Raw genomic sequence first — 19,749 nt, 5'->3', positions numbered from 1 at the left:
AAAAGAAAGCCAGGAAATGGTCCCACCTTGTACCCACCTTTGAATTAGTATGAAGCTCTAGAGCAGGGGTCACCAAACAGCGGACCGCGGTCCAGATCCGGACCGCGTGATGGTTCTGTCCAGACCCGTGACCACTCTACGATGAATTCATGAGAGTAGATTTTCTTGGAGAACTTTTACTGACGGTCGTGGCCACAGACGCGGGCGCTGCTGCTACAGTTAATACGGTAATAGCGCCACTCAGTTCAGCCAATCAGATCGTTTCTTTACCCTGCGCTGTCAGCGCACCTTGAAGTGAGACAGCTCGCTGCTGCTACCGCTGTGAGTTTACCGCTACAGGAGCACAGAGGAAGGGAGACGGTGAGGAGGAAGGGATGTTCATGATGAAAAACGCCGGTAAACATTGGGTGGATGAAATTTATGGTTATTCTTCCATCAGGCACTTCAAAACCATCATGCCTCATATGGTCTGAACACGTAGCATTCATTAACAATTGTAACGTGAAGCGCCACTATGAAACAAAGCACAGAGCTTTTGCGCAGAATTATCCCTGAAGTCCAAACTGAGGGCAAAATAATGGAGCAAAATGTATGTAACGAATGTTCACTAAAGGCATGGGGGATTTTGGGGCAACATAAAAAATGTTTTAGTGATGGGACGGTAGTGAAGGAGTGCTTAAACACTGTTGTTGAAACATTATTTGAAGGAAAACAGAAAGATGAGATTTGTGAAAAAAATCAAATAAATCAGGATGTCAGCTTCAACAGCAACCAGAAAATGAGAAATATTAACAGCTTGATGCAGCTATTCAGAGAGCACCATGCATATCTGTGGCCACTGATGAGTCTACACGTTACTGGTAAGGTCCAGCTTTTGTGTGTGTCAGTTTCCTTCACAAAGACAAGGACCTCTTTGCTGGGTGTAACACCACTAACACACACAAGAGGAGGGGACATGTATGCAGCAATAAGATGCTGACAAAGTCCATTGGTCTCTTTCACCAGATGACCGACACAAGTAACCTTGTGTACAAGTAAATTACTGGCAGGCCACATGCCCCTTTCTCTCATGAAGAAAGTTCTGTTTGCATTTTTCCCCTGAAAGAGCCAGTTTTTATTTATGCTTTCTGAAGATGTTAATTTTTTTCACTTGAAGTTTAGGCCTTCAATTCTGTGGGCCAGGATGTCTTTAATTTACGAGAAAAAGGATTATTCAGTTCTTTTTGCACTTTTTTAATTCTGAGGTTTGCGTTCTTCAATCTAACATAAAGGCTTGAAATTTATTTGCCTGGGTCTACTTTCATTTATGGTGAGGCAAAAGAGCTGTTCACTCACTTAAACATATCCTGCATTGAAAATTGATAATAAATGATAGTGTGGACATAAGGGCTGGCTAAAGGACACAAACTGGACTTGGGTTCGGACTTTTTACTAAGAGGAAATATTTATAACTGGACCTCTGTGACTTTTAATTGAATACCCCTGCTCTAGAGTCTTCATGGCATCTAGTGATGGATTATGCATTATGATATTTCCATGTCAAGTTGGGTTAGAGCTTTTAGCGTCACATCTCAGACATGTGAAAAGAGCATTATGACTGTAAGTGAAGGTGAACCAGCAGGGCTCTGATGCCAGTTTATATTCAAGTTAGTTACTGTAGGTTTGTTTGGAAAGATTTCTTCAGGAAAATATTCCCTTTAGAGGGAAAAAATGTTTAATACAACAAACTACTGATACGTTGATCAACAGAAAAAAAGTTGTTAACAGGATAATGACAGAATAATTTCAATCACATTTTTTTCTTCTTCTTTTTCTATAATTTGTCAGTGAGACCATGGTACAGATGTATCACCTAAGAGAATAATAATATCCAATATATGTGACTCAAACTGTTGACAATTTTGTAAATGTTGCCACAGCAGTATTTCTATAAAAATGTTTGATATACAGCACCAAATAACACCAACATTAGATTAGTTGTCAGCATTTTAGGCAGTTTATTTGAAAAACACATACAAAAAGATCATATACAAGACAATAAATAAAAAAGAGACAGAACAGTTTGGGTTAAGCTATGCAACTTTTTGCATCATCATTAGTAATAAATACAGTACAAAATCCACCCAGAGTGAATCTAAAGATTTTCCACAATATTCACTGATCATGTTATTCTTCATTATGATTTAGCTATTGCTTTCATATTATTGATACATACTTCTACTTTTCTATAAAATACTCAAGATCATAAAACATTGCGCGGTTACAGCAAAACAGCAGTGTGTTGTACAAAGATGGCCACTTCCCTTTTTCACTGGCAGGTTAATAATCAACATTTTTTCAGCAGCAAAGAAACATCTGAAATATTAAGAAGGTACAGCATCATATTAAACACATCTACAGAGCTACTCCCACATACACATAGGAAAACCTGAGAAGGACATGCATTAAAAAGCTTGTGCTTTAAGTTCTACTGTTCATTCCGGTTCATCAGCTTGAGTTAATACTATGGCTACTGTCCAGTTCGCTCTGGAGTAATGGAGTACACTGTGGAGGACATGGGGTAAGGCCAGTGAGAGCGCAAAATCAAATAATAATACCAGCCAGCGTCATTCCAATCCAATATATGTCAGAATAATTTGCAGGATTAGTAGAGTATTAATAACAAATGCACACCGAAAACATAGTTAGCTTATTATACCCAGGTGTAAAACACTATCTATATTGTATAACCACAGTACAGAAATTTGCTCAATAAGACGAATGGCTCAAGTTAGCATGTTAGATACTTCCCAAAATCCCATACAAAGCAATTGCCAGCAATACATTAGAACAAATAATACATTTCATTACGTGAGTCCGAAAATAGTAAATTGAGATCCAGATATGATGGAATATCATGAACATGGTCAAGGTTAAACAAAAAAAACTGAACTGAAATAGGACTGATTATGGGAAACAAAGCAGTATCTTATAATGAAAGCAAGGTAAGTGCAAAGCCATACAAAGACAAAAGGGGTTTGTACCCTGTCATCTGCTTTGGATCAAAGCAAGGACAATATTGAAACACAAAGTCAAATTAAGAATTGCCATGAATGGAATGTAATCCAACAGCACCACGCTGGCAAGAAAATGGGTTAAATGGGTTTGGGATACACCCCCAAAGTCAAATTTTCAACAATTTTCTTTTTTTTTTTCCTTAAAAAAAAAACAAAAAAACACAGACGGCATGCAGAAGCATCCCCACCGACCAATGCATAATGAGGTATTCTTTTTTTTTTAATATTTTGTATTATTTTAAATAAATATATTGATTAAATTGCAAAGTTATGAGATAGACGTTAAATATTCCACCACGATAGCTAGCTAGCTACAGTTAGTAATAAATAATGATTGTTAAATACTTAAGGCATCTTTAATCACAGCATTCTATGTGAACTAGCACACCTCCATTTTCATCCATTTGTAGTTTTTTGGATGGAGGCTTCATACAAAAAGAAAAATCAAACGCAACACAAACAGTCAAGTTACCCTTCAATACACAAGGAAGCATGAAAATACTTTTAAATGAATAGAAACACAAAATCTAGGACAAGAAGGACCCACAGCACCAAACCAAAAAATCAGGCAACTCTATATTATAGTGCATTTACAAACACAAGCTACATTAGAACAACAATAAATATGTTTTTGCAGCATTGCAGCTTTTTCTTCACTATGGTTAAATGGACAAGGACCCGGCATATTAGTACCATGTCCAGATTGGCATGTGAGCAAAAAAAAAAAAGAAAAATTCAAATGATAAGGAAAAGAGAAACAAATGGTACAAAAAAAAAAAGAAATCAAATGAACGTTAAGAACAATTGTTTGGTATTTTTCAAATGGATGGCTTTTACTCCCTTTCACCCTCCAACAAGTGAACTACGCCAACATGGTTCATGCATGATATAGAGAAAACAGCTTCTACTACTGAACGTATCACAGTTGTTCTAGCAATACCATACATTACTACCATTGGGGAGGAGGTGGGGACAATCATACACATTCTATCATTATATCACAGCCAAACTAGTTTGTAATTTCCCTGTAACACCAGACACATCAAACGGAGGGAGCAACATAGATTGAAATGAAAAGGAGCAGAGAGACGACGGAAGTGATTCGCTGGATAGAGAAATCACATGTGCTTGTTCGATAGGCATTAAGGTTCGAGTAATCGGTAAAACAAATGTCCAATTATATCGCTTTTGAATGGCAAGACTTGGGCACTATCCTCAAGCCCATGCCGGCCTCCTCATGTCATCATCCTGCCATGAGCGAGGCAACGCAGAAGTTACAGTTAGGCACGGATTCACGAGCAGCTCTTTGAATCCTGACCTCCATCAGGAGAGAAATGCTACCGAGATCGGTGTCGAAGGGCAACTTCGGTCTACTCTTGATGAATGGGGAGGGGGGTGGGGGTGTAGGGAGGTCCTCCTCTTTGAATGAGTGGCATAGTACACAGTTCACATGCACAGACACAGCCCCTGTTTCTACTGCTCCACAATATTAACGACACAGCCCAAGCCTGCCATACAGCATGCACATCTGAGGCCTCTGTTCTAGATTATAGAGGCCCGACTACGACACTACACAGATCACTGGAAGCCATGCCTGCACTGAGCGGGTTTAGCATCAACTCTTGATGGCATCTACTAACAGTGAATCCAAAAACCATGTTAGGCAAGAAAGAAGGATTTTTGGCCTTTTTTTTTACACAACTGGCTCTTTCCTAGTTGCCATTGATTCAACACACTGAATATTGTCTGTTAGAGCTGTAGTTATCCTCTCTGTAGGTCTATTTTTCACAAACACATTTCTCAAAAAGGCTTTTGCTTGCTACACAACACTGTTACTCTGTAATACTTTTTTCAGTACTATTTTTCCATTACACCACAAGCATTCAGCTACCACAGTTCACACCAAACAACCTCATGCTAATCATTTGATAATGTTCTGTACACATGTGCTGAGAGCTTGGGCAGAGTGCAGCTTAAAGGATTTTTCACAGGCCTGAGGGAGAGGGTTTAGATGTAGTGGTGGAGACATGGCCTTAATACACCACACGGAGCTGGGAAGCTTGCGATCAGTCCTCTCTTGGTGAGCGTATGGAGAAATGTACACAGGGTACACGATCTGAAAGGATCGCGTTAACGCCTCGGAACATCTATCCATACACATCCACTCACACCTTTTACATCCTGCAAGTTCTGTCCCACCAACCTTCAGTCCAGGTACGACACATCGATCGCCCTCTCTCGTTGTATTGTAGATGAGTGTGCTTTGTTAATCCCTCTGTCACGGCTGTCTCACAAGGCAGGCTTGTTGAGTGATGCAGAGGGGAAAAGGGGTGTTTGGCAGAGCTCCCCCCCACCCCCAACCCCGAGGGAGGCAATGGAGAATCAACAGGACCAGATTTGAAGCCGCAGGAGCCGATAGCATCTATCAACTGTCGGGAGTCAGTTGGGTCTCAATGTCCACTCTGCAGATGGGGCACTTCCTGCTGGTGGCCAACCATTGGTCCACACAAGCCTGGTGGAAGAGATGCATGCAGGGTAACCTCCTGCAGAGAGTGAAGAGGAAGGGGGAAGCAAGATTTTAGATTTTAAAATGCAAGATTTCAAGGAAACGTGAACTACCATTGAAACCTCAAGAGCTATTTTTGAGGAAGAGATAGACCAACCCATGGAAAAGGATAAACCCCTAAACTCCCTTTTTGGGGGGCAAGCTTAGATGTTTGGAGCAATGTAGTGAATCAACAAATAGCATTTTAATTCTAAATCTTAACAGAACAAAACTAATGCTCCTCACATCTGTTTCATTTACCTTAAACATTCTAAGTCCAGATTTAACGAACCCTAAAACATTATGATGAGTTTCCAGAAGTAAATGTTTACATATTATCTACAGTGTAATTGAGAAAGCCAAACTCTAATACTCAACAATTGTTCCATTCTAGTTTAAATAAACCCGAACCCAGAAGACCTCATCTGTTTTATTCTATGACTTTGTTCCATCCTAATTCTTTTTCACAGAGTAACACAGCTTTATATCATATGATCACAAGCTGGACACAAAACTATGAGAATTGGCACTTAACATTAAATAAAGCTTTGGTTTTAGGGATGCCATTAGCGTAGTATTTCCTCCAAAACCAAAGAAATGGACAGTTTTTGAACAGATGGTTATTAATATTTATCCTTAGATGGATGAAAATGTCTGGAACCAATCCAATAACATTTCACACACACACACACCCCAAAACAGTCCTCTGGAGTCTACGACTATCACAATAAATTTAACGGTTATAGAGATATTCTAAATCTGGATTAAAGTGGTGGACATCACTAACGGACCAACGTTGCCAAACTAGTGCTTCAGAACTGGGACAGGTAAAACAAGATAATAAATTGTACATATAGGAAAATACAGCATAACCAGTATTTTCCTATTTTAAAAGATAATCATCAGCATCCAGTTGTACCTGACATCCTCTCCATCCTCCAGCATCGACAGACAGATGGTGCACTTCTCATCGGTGTCCAGCTCCTCATCATCCAGACACATCTTCAGATCCTGGGGTATTCTCTGTTTCGAGATTTAAATGATACGAAACTGTCAAGCAGCTACAAGCCCTTTACTATGTTTATGGCACGGGCATCTCAAGAGTCAGAGTAAAGTCAACTCATAAACATCAAAAATAAAAATAAAAAGACTTCTTCTCACTCGAAGAAGCACCAAACGATGTCATACTCATTCTGGAGTATTTGGGTCATATTCAGTGTAGACGCTTTTTTAAATTCCTTCCACACATGCCTGCAGACAGCTGCATGAGTCATCCCTTGCCTTGCATTGAGCAAACTGCAGACCCACCTCACTAATCTGCAAAGGGGAATTAGCTTGACCTTTGAACCCCTGTGACAGTTGGGATTCTCTCTCCTCTCTCTTCTCCACTGATCTTTTAACCTTTTCCATTCTTGCCTTTCACAACAAGGTAAACTTCGTAATGGAAAATTCTCTATCTGAAACAGATGGCAATAAGAAGGATATATTGTTCAGCCAGCAAGTAAAACATAATGTTTTACCTTTTTGTACTTATGGGGGAAAGTAAATCTCTCTATGGTGGTTTGGACGGCTCCACGGTTCACACTGCCCAGTCTGTCCTCCAGCTGCAGAAGCTCCTGCAATGTGAACAACAGTTGGATATTTTGGTCTCATAGGTAAGTTTGCAGGATGAAGTCTGGCAAAAAAAAATTTTTTTCTGTACTTGCCTCCAAGGATGATCAAAATTAAGATTTGTCAAATAATGGATGAAATACTAGAAGTACTTGAAGACACATTAGTGTGGGAAACTTTCACAAGATAAAATAACTGGTCTTTCCAGCAACAGGAAATACAATCTTAGAAAACAACTGCATCTCTCTTAAATGAAAACATACAGCATATCGTGAGATTAATAGCAGTCGAACCATTGAAAACATCTGGATCCAAAAGCAACTCATAAGAAAATCAGTTTACACACTCAAGTATTTCCAGAGCGTTAGTCGCACAGGAAACAGCGACGAATAATGGAAGCAGTCTGGTGGAGGACATGGTTGCACAAACCTCGTAGCTCTCTCTCACAGCAGACGCGTGGCGGGAGGGGTTGAGACTCTGCAGAGCCAGCAAGTGCAGCTGGGGATACGGGTAGTTTCTGATCTCATGGACGACCTGGAAGTTGACAGATGAAGGAAACCGCCGTTAGCTCCACATCGGAAATGAATAAATAATAAGGAACACGGGGCATCCTACGTTCCAGACAGTCTCCAAAACCAGCGATGAAGTGCTGGGAGTTTATAGAGTTTACAACACTGGACTGATTGTACTGAAGCAGACGGGCTCACCACTTGTGTTGAGGCATTGTTTCTTGGGAAGTGGTGCATCCTAGGAGAGGTCAAGTAGTGCTGATAGTGCTGTGGCAGAGGATGGATGTGATACTGGTGGGGGGGCAGCCCAGCATCGACACTTAAGTCCCTACACATAAAAACAAGTCAGGGAATGGCAGCGGAGTTATTTCATGTTGTTGTGGTATTGACAGCAGTTGGTTTCTACACAGCAGCCCTTCATACCGACAGCGTTACTAAGGTCAGTGATTCCCAACAATGGTTCTGGTGCAGAGAAAGACTGAGACGTGAGCTCAATAAGGAAAACAGAAAATCATTTGCTACTTCAAATAAAGAAAATAAGCATAAAATATCATGTTTGGTGAAACAAGTTTACATTCGATGGATTCAAATAATTTTATTAAGATTTCCTCAACGATCATGAGGTACATGTCCTTTTCTCCAATTCCATATAAAATTTGATTGACTTGCAGTTAATCATGAAAAACAATTGAAATTCTCCCAGCATTCACATTTGTAGTGTATCCTCTTTTTTTCCCCCACCATCTCATTCCTCCTGGCAGTCTGGTGATGTCTTACTAAGAAAAACTGTCCACAAAGAATGTAGTTGCACTTGACTCACATTGAGTAGAACTGATACAGAAATGAACAACAAGGCATCTTATTTGCCATTTGTACAAAACAAAATGACCTGGAACAGTTTTTCTAAGTGTGAAAAAGAACCTTCTTTCCATAAGTTTACCAGAAGTGTCCTGTGTTTAATGCTACTTTTAGTGCTTTTTATGAAATGATTTCCTCTGGGTTCTATTTCAACTATTTTCAAAGTTCAAATTACTGGTGGTCGGACATTTTGAAAATATACGATGTTGTATCAGTTAAAAGGGCTTTGCTGGTATAAATAAATAAATAAAAGACTTACATCAAGACAATTTTTTCGACAAATAAATATAATAAATACACTGGATATGTAAATGAATATTGCTCACCAATCTGTGCCCTCGGCTAAGTAGCGGGGCTGCTGCACCACCGGCTGAGGGGGGACATGAAGAGGGGTCGCAAATTCGTAGCCAGGCCGCAGTCTGTGGGGCTGGTGAGGGACTCTCTCTGGGGTGCGTCTGCTAAGATAAATACTCAACCATTTGAAAACATCCCAGGAGAGATTGTAAAGGAAATGATATTGAATATATCATGAAAATTTTCTCCAAGCGTCAATGGTTCGCTTGAAACAAGCACCGTAAACCCATGTGGATACCTGGAGGGTGGCAGGATGTGTCGGTGCTGGGCCTCGAGGATCTGCTGCTGGAGGAGGTATTGCTGGTGTAATGCCTGAGGTAGGAAGGGAGGGGTGGGGATGTCCTGGAATTGGGGAGCGGGTAAGGGGTTGAGGGTCGGGTGGAGAGGAGGGCCATGCTGGTGGCCGGGTGGGGCCAGGTGGGGGTTAATGCCTGACTGTGGCTGCCCTGGGTGGGGCATGGGGAAGTCCATGGGCAGCGGGGCCTGAGGACCTAACTGGAAGTGCCGGCAAGAGGTAGCATGGCTGTGCTGCTGTTGCTGCTGCTGTTGCCGGTTGAAATGGGATCCTGTGGAGGATAAGGAGAAGTTGTCAGGAACCTGAGGGGAGAGATTAGCTGGAATTAATTGTGGGTGAAATGTGGTGTCTCTGTGTGATGCAGCATGTTAATGAAGCCCTACCTCTTACCTAGAGTGAAAAATACTTCTGTGGGGGTGGGAAAATGATGATTACCACAAGTACCATGAACAAGACGATCACTTTTTGTCCTGCACCAAAAAACGCAAGTTTTCATTTCCTTAATTGCATTTCCGACCTCCGGATCGACTCCTGGTCTTCTGATTCACAGACATGTCATCTGGACCAGAACAGACAAAATCTACCAGTAAACGATCTTCAACACACAGTTCTTGTACTTTCTGCAGCTGACAGTGCCTCAGTGCAGTGGGGATGAAAATTTAAAACCTGAGATTATGTAAACATAAACTAAAAATTTTTAATAAAAACCTGCCACACCTGTATCTGTGCAGCCATGATGAAAACTTCTTTCCCAGTTAAGAAGATCAGTGAATTCATGACTAAAACCGTGTTTTTGTCTTAGTGCATAACTACTTTTTCTTCTCCAATGTCAACATCCAGGAGTTGACAGGAAATAGTTGCAATGATTTTTTTTTTAACGCTCCAACCACAACTATTTGGCAACGGTAAAGAACAGTCTGCTGGAGAGACTCAACGGGGAGAAAAAGGAGAAAAATGACTTTGTCTTGATTATGTTGTGGTACAATTTAGTTTTAATACTATGCTTAACTTTTTTAAGAAAATGAGATTTAAAATATTATTTTGATCAGATATGTTTCCAGACTTTTGAGGCAATCCTGGCCAATGGAACCACACAGGGGCCTGCAGTGGAGCAGGATTCATTATACTGTGGTTGTTTGTCCATCTGGCAGAAAAACCATTGCAGTGGATTTTACAGAGACCTACCATTTACTTTAATCTGCTTAGAACTGTTGAGGAAATGACAAATTCTGATACTGAGCAGTGATTCTTTTTTTTTTAAACTTGAGAAAATCGGCAAAGTCTACATTGCATTTACGAGGAGCATGCTTGAAAACCGCAGTATGGATTTAAACACATTCAGAAAAAAGATAAAAGCGTGTGACTGCAGCAGTGTTTCAGTTGGACAAGTTTCCAGCGCAGTGAGCCAGACAAGAGATGACCTTCCTCTCGGGGGGGTCAAAGGCTCGAGTCTATTCTGTAAAGTAGCACACTGAGTTTTCAAGCATCTCAGTGAAAACGATCACCATGAATGACAGCAGATAGACTCATTCAGGCCCTGTGATGGAGGAAGCGTGGAAATTGTCTATCTTTGTCACAGCAGGAGAGGAGGTGGTTGGTGGGGGGTGGGGGTGGGGTGGGGTGGGGTCAGAAGGGGACAAGGGAGAGGGAGGACAATAAATGGAAATCAGCAAGAAGCACACTGAAGGTTAGGAAAAACACTATATTCTTTATTGAAAAATTAGTATTTGTGTAATTTGTGTTTTCTCTCTTGTTTGTTTGTAATAATAGTTTAAATCCATGCAACAAAAATAAACAACATAGACTGAAGGCAAGGCCCACCATGCTCCATATAGGGTTAAAAAGAACAAAAGCAGCATCCAATGAGCAGACGTGTTGGCTACAGCACATGATTTCAGTACAGCAGGGTACATCTTTACTACAGAAAGATTACATTGGATTTCACTAGTCAATGTAGAAAAACAAAAAACAAAAATAATGATTCATAAATGTGACCATGCATTGAAAGTACTATTACCAGAACAAAAGGTAAAGAGAGACCACAACCAAACAATAAAGACGTTATTACTAATAGAGGATTTCTTTAGCAGTGCAGGAAAAATAGGCATCCCTGTGAAATGGATAGCATTTTGGCCTTATGTTAGTGGGGAAAACTGGGAAGTGATGAACCACCAGTGATCATGTTTGACTTCTTTTTTTTTTTTGAGTGTCTATTGTTTATGAAGAGCAAACAGCCCTGAGAATTCAGTGTGATTCGAAGCTTGAAATTTGCAAAGGGAACAAAAGGATTACTGTACACAAAAATGGAGACAGTTATGGTAGGTTGTTGTGCGAAGGTGCAGTGTACCTTCAGTCATTTCAACCGATCACATGACAGCATTTGCTGAAATGTTGAGGTCAACTTTGAAAAAATGGCATGCATATGGTGCCAATTTACATGCGTTTAATCAATGATTATATCACATTAATTTTGTACATTGCACCTTGTGTGAAGAGAAGGAAGATGAGCCGAATTCTGGTGTTCAACGATGCAGTGCAATATTTGAGATCATGCAAAATGTATCCACTTTACAGGAATTTACAGCATGTTGTCTATAAAGACTGGATGGGAGGTACACAATGACATTCAACTGACATCTAAAAAGGAGCTAAAATGTTTAACTGGTGCTACAGCAATTTGACAGAAAAAAAGACAAAAAGGTGCTCTGTTCTAGATGTTAAGTACTGTTTTAGTCTGCTTAACATGGAAAGTCTGTGACTGAACACATCTTGGGAAGGGGTGCTTTTTAATACCAATGTCGTCTTCTGATGGAAAGAGGAAATGAAGAAGGGATTCACAATACAGCTAAATGCAGAGAACAGGCAGAGGCCACGCCACACCACACAGCAGCAGATGATCATTAGCTACACAATGGGGGGGACGACAAAGATCTGATAAATGCAGAATGTAGAGCCAGCCTCCATACTATGAAACAGGGAAATAAGAACAGAAATAAAAGCACAATGAAATCACTGACGCCACTATTATGAAATTAATGTTACACTGTAGCTGTGTCATTGTTCAATTGTCACCGCAAACTCGTGTCTTTTCTTTTGCAGTCCGGCAGCTGCAAACAAACAGCTGCTGAATTGCCAAGCAGTAAATAATAACATTATGATACATTAATGTCTCAGGAGTCCACACTCCAAGTAATTTATCGATTAGTGCGTTGGCCAATCAGCACTGACAGTGGTTATTACCGAAAAGCACGGTGGAAAACGGCTAGCGCTAGCAGAAGGTGATCTTCAAATGACATCATCCATGCACAGATAGGTTAAGCTGACTGGCTGGAAGGCTACGTCTACTTTGCGGCATTTTACAGCGCAACTAAATGGTAGCGCCTAAGGAACAATAGCGGTGCATCGCAATGCCACGGAATTTAAAATCACATTGGTGGATTAAATATCTATTTACTTGTGCGTAAAAACGCGATTGTCGATATGTGGATGTGTTTTGGACTCCAGTTCTCTTGGACCGCATGTCTCATGCATATGGAATCCTTTGTGGAAAATGTTTCCGTTCCAAGATATAGTCTGAGCCAACGAGCCAGTTAGCTTATTTTTAGCAAGAGAAAATCTTCTTTATTCCGCGCAACTACATACGCGATCAACATTACTCGGTAGGCTGGATACTGGCTATAATATAATTTAAATTACATTACATAACCGTCAGTTTCACGAGTAATTTTGACCATTAATGTCAAGATGGCTAACGCAAGCTAAAGCGGCGGCTAAGATCGAGCTAGCTAGCCAACAGCTGCAGTGAATATTTAGATAAACACGGCACATGTTTTGGATCGATATGAACATTAAAACCGTACCTCTGTTTCTTACTGAGCCGAATACAGGAAGAACCAGATATCCGACATGCACTAAGACCATCCTGCGTTCCTTATCTTATGTTTCCGCTGGGTTATTTGGAGAGATATAGTAGTAGTAGCCCATGGGGATCTACATTCAGGCGGCTGGTTGTTGCTTGCTGGCTAGCATCACAGGCAGAGCGAACGGAACGACTGTCTGACTCGCTGGGTTGTCGCTGACAAAAGCAGACGTGTCGTTTAGTGTCCGGACCAAAAGGGGGCGATGTTGCAGCGCTCCATGCCACATCATGCGGTACACGACATTTAGCTATAAAACCTGCACAAGTGATCTTATTAAGAACAAATTCTCATATATAAAATTACATAAAAAATAATAAAATAATAATTAAATGTAATTAAAAATCAAAATGATATATTACTGACTCCTATTCTGAGGACAAATTTACATTCACTATTATTATTATTATTATTATTATTATTATTATTATTATTATTATTATTATTATAGTACTATTTGTGTTTGTATTAATAGTAGTCATAGGTATCTGTGTGGTATCTGTGTAGGTTCTCATTTATCCAGACCATTTTTGTTTAAGTCAATCCACTGGACTTTAAATAAGTTTCTTGAAGACGGTTTCACCTCTCATCCAAGAAGCTTCTTCAGTTCTGTCAGCATGGTTGGATGATACAGTTAATAACCCAGAGGTTAGACTTATGCACTCTCCTTAATATTTATGAAATGTGGTTTTATTCCAACTCAAAGAGAAGACTGACAAAGAAAACAGGTTAGTGAGTGAATTTAGAGGCAGGATGATGGAAAGTCTGGCCCTTGCATTCACAGGCTTCTCTCTGTGTCTGTCCCTATAGAAAGAAAGACATTAACTTTCTTGTGTACAGGCCACTGAACAAACACACATTCACACTAGGGGCCTGTAAGCATGCAATTGGTGCAGGGGAGAGGCAGAGTGATGTGCACTTCGTGGGCGGCTCATAGGGGGCCTTGTTCAGGTGCTCAGAAGATGAGCTGACACCTCCCGGGAAGTGAACCGCTGATCCTGTGACAATGAACGATCCGTTCTACCGACTGAGTTACTGCCACCCCAACAAATAAACCGGTTTGGTTTTCCACACAATTTAGAAACACATGCCAGTTTCAACATTTTTACTGTACTGTATTTAAAATACCAAGTATAAAACCATGAATTACATAATCGTCATATCAATAAAACGTTATTGAACAACAAGAAGGGGGGGATAATAAGCTATCAAGCCTTAAATAAAATACAAAAATAGAACCAAGGCAGTCACAGACTGCAACATCCCATGACAACCCTGAATTCAAAATTTTACCCTGACCTACTTGTATAGGTTAAGGATCAAAGCTAGTGCTCTGACCTTCTGTCAGAGTACCAAAGTTGAAATTTGACTTTGACCTAGTTTTCTCAAGGTCAAGGTCATCATCTCATTTGCATTCCCTTTGCCACCCGAGTGATGTGCTTTTTGTTTCATCTTTCTATCTGCAATGGTTGCAAAGATATTTGGTGGACTAATGGACGGACGGACAAACAGACGAACACATGAACACTGACAATTACAATACATCACTTCCTGCTTCAATACATTTGAAGTAGGATTTAATAATAATAATAACAACAGTAATAATAATAATAATGAAATGCAAGACATCTATTTCTGAAATATTGTGCCAAAGAGTACTTCGGATGTTTTAACAAATTTTTTTATTACTAATATTTACTTGACTTTCAAACAAAGGGTGTGACCTTTATATCCATGCATTTCTGCATGGATATATAGATTTTTGTTGGTAACTTGTGAAGGGTTTCCTACATTTTGCGGCCTCAAGAGTATGCATATAACGAGAAATAAAGTCTGAAAAGTTTGTCCAAGATATAGTACAGTATAGTGGAGAAAATATTGCAGTGTGTGTCATCTTCTGGACGACAGGGGGCAGCAGCGAGACAGCTGCACCAGTGGAGATAAACAGAAGAAGAATCCATTCAGCCATTACAGTGTCACTCATAAGCAGGTCGTAGCCGCTAGTGGTCGAGGACAGGTCATTAGCAACCCGAGAAAATGTTATCCGTGAGAGTTGCTGCAGCTTTGGTCAGAACCCTTCCTAGAAGGGCTGCATTTGTGAGTATTTTCAACCAAATCTACATAATCTAAATGTTGGTGCAAGTTTATTTAACGTCACTGAACCTTATGGGTGTGAAGGGTAACGTTGCCAATGAGGCCGCTAGCTAGTTTGTCATCCACTTATCTATGCAGTACTTCCTGTTCAGAGCAATTGTTCGATTTTCTTAATCTTGAAGTATTTTGAGGTTGATGTTTTTGTAGTGGATTTTAGGATATGTGTTTTCGCACTATGTAGAGTTTCAGTTTAGCGGGCAAGCTAAACGCTACCAGCTAAAGGCTCATTCAACCACGCTTTGAAGGTCAGAAAGCCTGACAGCGCATGTCGGCTCCTGCACAGCGTCGCGTTAGATTGGCTTCTAGAGTACATATTAGTACCTGTCGTTGTAGTGTACTTTTGAAATTAACGTTTTAACAAAAGTGTTTACCAATATTTAAGGTGTCCAAGGCGCTACCGGCTGCTTGTGTTGGGGTCAACCACCTTCATACACATCGACCATGGCTGCAGAAGACAGGTGAGAAAGCTAAAAACATGACAAACGTTGTCCTCCACACCATGGGTTAGAACCTACAGGTGACTGAAGGTTATTGGTGCTATGCACTGTGTTGCTAACAGCTCATCATTGCTGGTGCTTTGGCAGATTACAGTAGCAGCTTTAATTTTTATTTACAAGATACTGTCTCCATTGTCCATTCATAGCCATGGCACATTCAAGGAAACTATTATTATTTAAGCTGTAACATAGTACAAACACTTTTGTATATGTTGTTTAGCAGCATAACAAATTGAACTGAAAAGAATGAATTATTTTCAAAACAATTGTGTAATCTCATACAGGCACAGCAGAGGTGTCTTCAATCTTGGAGGAGAAGATCATGGGAGCTGATACCTCAGCAGACCTGGAGGAGACTGGTCGTGTCCTGTCCATTGGTGATGGTATTGCCAGAGTGTATGGGCTGAGAAATGTCCAGGCAGAAGAGATGGTGGAATTCTCTTCTGGACTGAAGGTATGTTGGAAAGAACTGTATGCAAATTTTCCTTTTTTATTTTCTCCTCAGCATAATGCTTATTCAAAACAACACTAAAAACAAACCTAATGTAATTTCTTTTTCCATAACACTGAAACTATTGGTATCATTTCCTGGAGGTGAAACTTAAAATATCCTTCATTTTCAGTTGACTCTAATTCATAATTTGATTTAATGAGCTGAATTTTTTTTTTCAGGGCATGTCTCTGAATTTGGAGCCTGACAATGTCGGTGTTGTAGTTTTTGGCAATGACAAGCTGATTAAGGAAGGTGACATTGTGAAGAGGACTGGTGCCATTGTGGATGTCCCTGTTGGCGAGGAGCTGCTCGGCCGCGTTGTGGATGCTTTGGGAAATGCCATTGATGGAAAGGTAACATGTTAATGTAGAAAATCAGCTTGCTGTGGATGGAAATTACCACTGAGAACATACATTTATTTATCCTATCTATAATATAGTGTAGGTACTTGATCAAATTAAATTACTTAATTATCATACTTGTTGTTCTGGTGCTCCCTTAGGGTCCCCTTGGCTCCAAAACCCGCAGACGTGTTGGTCTTAAGGCCCCTGGAATCATCCCCCGTATTTCTGTGAGGGAGCCCATGCAGACTGGAATCAAGGCTGTGGACAGTCTGGTGCCCATCGGCAGAGGCCAGCGAGAGCTGATCATTGGAGACAGGCAGACAGGGTATATACCTCAATTTCATGATTATTCCGGCATTAAGCCAATGTGAGGAACTAAAGTTCATCATGTGTTTTTAGGTGTAAGGTTTGGTGTTTTCTCTCAAGTAAAGAATATCAAAAAGTTTGGCAAGGATATTTTTTAAATTCTATATTCACTCTTCCAGAAAAACTGCAATTGCCATTGACACTATTATCAACCAGAAACGTTTCAATGATGGAACTGATGAGAAGAAGAAGCTGTACTGTATCTATGTCGCCATTGGACAAAAGAGATCCACTGTAGCTCAACTGGTGAAGAGGCTGACTGACGCTGATGCTATGAAGTACACCATTGTGGTGTCTGCTACTGCGTCTGATGCAGCTCCCCTGCAGTACTTGGCCCCGTACTCGGGCTGCTCCATGGGAGAATACTTCAGAGACAACGGCAAGCACGCCTTGATCATCTATGATGATCTGTCCAAGCAGGTGAGTGTCCAGATTGATGTTTGCAAGTGAGAGCTGAGGCATAAAAGCTGGAAACGAATGTCTACGTGTATCTAAACACTGAGTCAACATGTGTTGTTGTTGAATGACATATCCCCACCTCGTTCCCAGGCTGTTGCCTACCGTCAGATGTCCCTGCTGCTGCGTCGTCCCCCTGGTCGTGAGGCTTACCCCGGCGATGTGTTCTATCTGCACTCCCGTCTACTGGAGAGAGCCGCCAAGATGAACGACAACTTCGGAGGTGGCTCCCTCACTGCCCTGCCTGTCATTGAGACTCAGGCCGGAGACGTGTCTGCCTACATTCCCACCAATGTCATTTCAATCACCGATGGACAGGTTTGTTGAACAAGCTTCACTGTTCCTGTTGTTGATTTGGATCCTGTATTAAATTTTGCGTTTCAGTGCGCTGACATCCAGTCTTCCATTTCCTCTAGATCTTCTTGGAGACTGAGTTGTTCTATAAGGGTATCCGCCCAGCTATCAATGTTGGTCTGTCTGTGTCCAGAGTGGGTTCTGCTGCCCAGACCAGAGCCATGAAGCAGGTAGCATTGGGTTTTAATTTTCATATTCAGACCTCAGCATTTTCCTTTAATTGAAGTTTAGCTTTACAATTGTTCTGGAACAAGAAAAATTGTATAAAACTGGGTTTACAAAATCTGCTCTAGGTTGCTGGTACCATGAAGCTGGAGCTGGCTCAGTACCGTGAGGTGGCTGCCTTCGCTCAGTTTGGCTCTGACCTGGACGCTGCCACCCAGCAGCTCCTGAACAGGGGTGTCAGGCTCACTGAGCTGCTGAAGCAGGGCCAGTACTGTGAGTAGCCGCAAGTTTTTACAATTTGTTTCCCATCAAGAGCAACAGTTGCTAATCTGGTACTACAGGTCTTTTGTCCAAATGGAAAAATTGAGTTATGAAACTCTCACTTCCACCCTACAGCTCCTATGGCCATTGAGGAGCAGGTAACGGTCATCTATGCCGGTGTCAGAGGTCACTTGGACAAAATGGAACCCAGCAAGATCACAAAGTTTGAGAAGGCTTTCCTACAGCACATCCTCAGTCAGCAGCAGGATCTGCTTGCTGCAATTAAGTAAGACATTCATTAGTACATTTTTTCTGTCGTTAACCTATTAATGCACAGTTAGAAAAGTGATTTGACTCGATCTGTTTCTGCTGTTTCAGGGCTGATGGTAAGATCTCGGAGGCATCAGATGCTAAGCTGAAGCAGGTTGTCCTGAACTTCCTGTCCAGTTTTGAGTAATGGATAGCACTTCTCTCAATCTCAAATTAGCTTCCTGTCTGTGTCCTTCTATGGTTATATATGTGAACAAACTGAAGGCCAAAACCTCCATGTACAGATTTCTCCAAATAAAATTTTACAACCCTACTGTGCTGTGAATTTTATGATCGTACTCTTTGCTATGGAGAGTTCAATGTTTTGTTTGGAGCACCCTGTGCTGAGATGTGAAAAACAGTACTAAGCCTTCTGAGAATAAGACTACTTCAGTGTGGAGTTGAATTTGTCTGCAGAGCATTTCAGTGTACCAAAACATCAAGTTAAAATGCATTAGTTCTCACACCAGTCATGGTTTATTTTTGCTGTGCTGTAATGAGCTGTTCATACTCTTAATTATTCAAAGAGAGCAACTGACTGTTCACTGACTTGACTTGTATTTGCTCCCCGATGTCTTCAGAGGCTCTACAGGGTAAAGTCAACAGGTTGAACTGATGAGGTGGAATGTTGGATTGTAATAAATGTGATGGTCACATCAAATCCTTGTTTTCTGTCTCTTGACACTGTTACCCAAACTACTTTGTAAGAGAGGTCTGTCCTGTCAGATGTTTGATACGACAGAACTACTAAAACAATTGACTTCAACATGAAGTCGGATGTCTTCTACAATTACCTGAGAGATAACGCCTTTTAATAAATGGTTCCATGAATACAACATGACAAGGTGTTTTTGAACTAGCCACAAAATGCAATTTGGAAAACAGTATTTTTGCTGACAAAATTGCATGCATTTATGAAAAAGCATCAAATTGTTATAAATTGATGAATGAGTTAATTGGTAATCTGAGCTCTTTCTAAATTTACCACTTAAAGGCTTACACTGCAAAGCTGAACCGCTTGGGTGGCCTTAATGTCTTCATGGTCCAGTAGAGGGCCATAGGTTCCTTAAAATAGACAAGGCTACCTTTCTTGACATAATTTCAGTAGTAGTTCTCCATTGTGTTCTAAAAGAGAGAGTTGTGTTGAAAAACAAGTACATATTGTAAATAGGAAGTTTTATGGCAACCCTGCCTGGGTACATGTC

General features: G+C 40.7%; 2 protein-coding genes across 6 annotated transcripts; one reads left to right on the top strand and one right to left on the bottom strand.

The window, feature by feature from the left end:
• Nucleotides 1–1,973: 1,973 nt before the first annotated feature.
• ark2cb (arkadia (RNF111) C-terminal like ring finger ubiquitin ligase 2Cb) lies at nucleotides 1,974–13,298 on the bottom strand. 5 transcript variants are annotated; one of them, XM_068311157.1, is made up of 8 exons: nucleotides 13,089–13,298; nucleotides 9,172–9,499; nucleotides 8,906–9,037; nucleotides 7,920–8,049; nucleotides 7,642–7,746; nucleotides 7,122–7,217; nucleotides 6,521–6,624; nucleotides 1,974–5,599 (listed from the first exon to the last, which is right to left on the bottom strand). In XM_068311157.1, exons 1-8 carry the CDS (start codon nucleotides 13,147–13,149, stop codon nucleotides 5,482–5,484), a joined length of 1,074 nt encoding a protein of 357 aa, XP_068167258.1. In that variant the 5' UTR covers nucleotides 13,150–13,298; the 3' UTR covers nucleotides 1,974–5,481. The 5 variants fall into 5 exon arrangements, 4 of the variants coding, with proteins under 4 accessions (XP_068167258.1, XP_068167259.1, XP_068167256.1 ...); XM_068311158.1 differs by having other exon boundaries at nucleotides 8,906–9,034; XM_068311155.1 differs by lacking the exon at nucleotides 13,089–13,298 and adding an exon at nucleotides 9,619–10,786.
• Nucleotides 13,299–15,112: 1,814 nt separating this feature from the next.
• Nucleotides 15,113–19,205, top strand: LOC137592320 (ATP synthase subunit alpha, mitochondrial-like). The gene is made up of 11 exons (XM_068310415.1): nucleotides 15,113–15,242; nucleotides 15,682–15,757; nucleotides 16,081–16,250; nucleotides 16,469–16,642; nucleotides 16,792–16,958; nucleotides 17,119–17,419; nucleotides 17,549–17,773; nucleotides 17,872–17,979; nucleotides 18,103–18,247; nucleotides 18,371–18,521; nucleotides 18,614–19,205. Exons 1-11 carry the CDS (start codon nucleotides 15,183–15,185, stop codon nucleotides 18,690–18,692), a joined length of 1,656 nt encoding a protein of 551 aa, XP_068166516.1. The 5' UTR covers nucleotides 15,113–15,182; the 3' UTR covers nucleotides 18,693–19,205.
• Nucleotides 19,206–19,749: the final 544 nt, after the last annotated feature.

Source organism: Antennarius striatus, chromosome 3 (genome assembly GCF_040054535.1).
Source record: "Antennarius striatus isolate MH-2024 chromosome 3, ASM4005453v1, whole genome shotgun sequence".
Classification (NCBI taxonomy): Eukaryota; Metazoa; Chordata; class Actinopteri; order Lophiiformes; family Antennariidae; genus Antennarius; species Antennarius striatus.
This window is presented reverse-complemented; position numbering and strand designations above follow the sequence as displayed.